Genomic DNA, 2,840 nt, shown 5'->3' with positions numbered 1-2,840 from the left:
ANAGGCGGCATAGGTCGGGCCTCGGACTTCCCGCCCACTTACCCCCACGCCACCCCCCACGCCGTCCCCTTACCTCGTTCGTCTTGCTAGAGAAGCACTCCAGGTAGGGGTACATGAGCATCAGGTGCGCCTTGACCAGACACAAGTCCGTGGAGGCCCCCTGGAAGCCGTGAACGAAGATGGCCACGTGGACCTCGTCCTGAGGGTGTTTTGTCGGGGGGTTGTCGGGGGGGGGTGTGGAGCCAGAGCGTGTGTGTGTATGGTGGGGGGGGGGTTGAGGAATCAGGCACGTGTGCATGTGCGTATAGGAGTGGGAGGGAGGGCCATAGTTACGACCAGCAGGAATCCCCGCATTAGCCCGCGCTTTGGGAACACTACAGGAGAAGGCAAGCGGACCTGGCCCTGGCATATCCCGAACCCCGTATAAACGATCGCGTATGGAGGCATCCCCACAAAGTATACGAAAGGATGGGGACATGTGCGTGTATGTGTGTATGTGTCGAATCGATGAGATCAGCCCATTCGGAGTTAGGGATGGGGGAGGGAAGGGGAGAAAGACGAACCACGAACGAGTGAAGCTGCTGCCGGGGAAGGGGGAGGGAAAGAGGGGATCGCGGGGGGAAGGAGTGCAAGGCGGAAGGTGGGTTGAGGGCGGGATCCGCTTACCCGCCTGGGTTGGAAGCCCTCGCCGAAGTACGAGTCGCTTTCTGCCAACCACTTAATGCCCTGGAAGGTGAGGGTGAGGATGTTCGCGTGGTGGTGGGGATAATGGTGAGGATGATAGGTAACGTGAAAGGGGAGGTCAGGGGAACAAAGAAAAACACATCACACATCACACATCACACAACGCGGCGCTGGCACTGCCTGGCTATACCTGCTGGCGCGGCCGCGTGCACACACACCTTCCGTACAAGCATACCGTGCAGTATGAAAGCCGTCCGTACACGTGCATGCACATGTGCACGCAATGTGCAGCTCAGCGCGGCCGCAACTCCTAACCCCACCCCCAACCCCAACCCCCCCACACACAGGCACCTGCGAGTCATCCACCACCAGGACGGGTTGCTCCCCGGGGGCCCCCCACAACGAGGCGGGCTGTACGGCAGGCAGCCGGAAGCGAGGTGACCGCAGCTTCTGTGGAGAGGAAGGGCACGTCAGGAAATGTGGAGATGGATGTGGGGGCGGGGGCCGGGGGGCGGGGGGCATTTAGCGACACCGGCTCTTAGATATGGAGGCAGCAGCAGGACTGTAGGCTCCCCTTATCGTCGCTCATTACAATTAAAGACATGCACAGAGAAGCAAACACCGATATACATACATACATACATACATACATACATACATACATACATACATACATACATACATATACACGCAAATATTTGTTTCCAGACGCATGGATAAACACGACACGCGCACACATACGCATACACACACGCACAGAGTTAGCTAATTCAAGCCACGTCCACAGTTTCGTTGAAAAAAAGCCTAACACGTTACTGGACTTCGGATCCCGCTTCAGTTAAGTTTTTCCTCCTGTACCACCACCATCACCACCCCCACCATCATCGGCAGCATTACCCTCATCGCGACTTCAATCATTAACACACTCACACACGCAATCACACACACAAACAGACACACAGACAGACACACAGACAGACACATAACACACACGCAACCAGCACACACACCTGCCGGTGCGCCGCCGCCTTGGCTGCAATCGCGTCCCGTGACGGACTGGAGTCCCATACCTGCATACAACCACCACCACCACCACCAACAACAACAACAACAACAAGAACAACAACACTCTTAGCGAGGGGTCGGCGAGGGGGCCGTCGAGGTCAACGAGGGAAAGAGGGAGGGAGCAGGGAGGGGGTACCGCAGTGCAGAACAGCTCAACACAATTGCCGAGAAGGTTGACCTCAAAACAAGCATATGCATTAAGATCCAAGACACATATACACATATACACACACAGACAGACAGACAGACAGACAGACAGACAGACAGACAGACACATACAGACAGACACACATGCAATCCACTCCAAGCCACGCACCGAAAGGCCGCCGCCTTCCCTCCCTGACCCCCCCTCCCCCCCCCAACGCACAATGAACGGCAGAACCGCATCCGGCTGCGCCGCCTCCCACTTCAACTTGAGGTGACGCATCAGCTCCCTCGGCAGTGTCCGCATCACCCAGCTCAGTACGGCCCAGTCTGTACGACTGTCCGCACTGAGCCCCACCAGGACGCCGTCCAGGTGCTGCAACGCCGCCGCCGTCGTAGGTAGCTGCCGTAGCAACAGCATGAAGGCGGGGACTGAGGGAACCGAGTGGTGCCCCGCAGCGGAGGAGGTGGAGGCGGCAGCGCCTTCGGCGCCGTTGCCGCCGGAGGCAGCAGCGCCGCCGGCAGTGGAGCCGTGGCTCAGCCGTGCCAGCGGCGCCGCCGCCGCCGCGCGCGGCGCGGCACCACGGAGCAGGCTCTGCGCCGCAAGTGCAGCGGCGGCGGCGGCGGCGGCAGCCGCCGCCGCTGCCGGCGCTGATGATGACGCCGCCGAAGGCGGCGTCGGCGCCGTCGCCGCCGCGGCTGCGGCTGCGGACACCAGCAGCGCACGCAGCACATCCAGGTTCTGCGGCGCGTAGCATTCCGCGGGCGCCTGGCGCAGGAAGGCAGCAAAGCGGTCGCGGCTGCGGCGGTGCGTATCCGCCAGGACCTCGTACGCCGCCGCCAGTCGTTCCAGCCTCTCGGCCTCTGAGGGGATCTGCGGGACCCCTTGCTGCGAAGGACGGGGAAAGGGAGGGAGGATCAGTCATGGAGGGAGGGAGGGAAAGAGA

The 2,840-nt window shown here is 60.7% G+C and overlaps 1 protein-coding gene across 1 annotated transcript in view; it reads right to left on the bottom strand.

The window, feature by feature from the left end:
* The window catches only part of VOLCADRAFT_117842 (uncharacterized protein), a gene marked incomplete at both ends in the record, with an annotated part of 8,421 nt that overhangs the window by 2,999 nt on the left and 2,582 nt on the right, over nucleotides 1-2,840 (bottom strand). The window contains 6 exons of the mRNA XM_002951281.1: nucleotides 74-199; nucleotides 667-726; nucleotides 1,036-1,134; nucleotides 1,695-1,754; nucleotides 2,066-2,598; nucleotides 2,720-2,778. Coding sequence (XP_002951327.1) covers nucleotides 74-199; nucleotides 667-726; nucleotides 1,036-1,134; nucleotides 1,695-1,754; nucleotides 2,066-2,598; nucleotides 2,720-2,778 — 937 coding nt within the window. The remainder of the gene's footprint in view (nucleotides 1-73; nucleotides 200-666; nucleotides 727-1,035; nucleotides 1,135-1,694; nucleotides 1,755-2,065; nucleotides 2,599-2,719; nucleotides 2,779-2,840) is intronic.

This window comes from Volvox carteri (genome assembly GCF_000143455.1).
Source record: "Volvox carteri f. nagariensis unplaced genomic scaffold VOLCAscaffold_23, whole genome shotgun sequence".
Taxonomy (NCBI): domain Eukaryota; kingdom Viridiplantae; phylum Chlorophyta; class Chlorophyceae; order Chlamydomonadales; family Volvocaceae; genus Volvox; species Volvox carteri.
The sequence above is the reverse complement of the archived record's forward strand: the minus strand, read 5'-3'. Positions and strand labels throughout refer to the sequence as shown.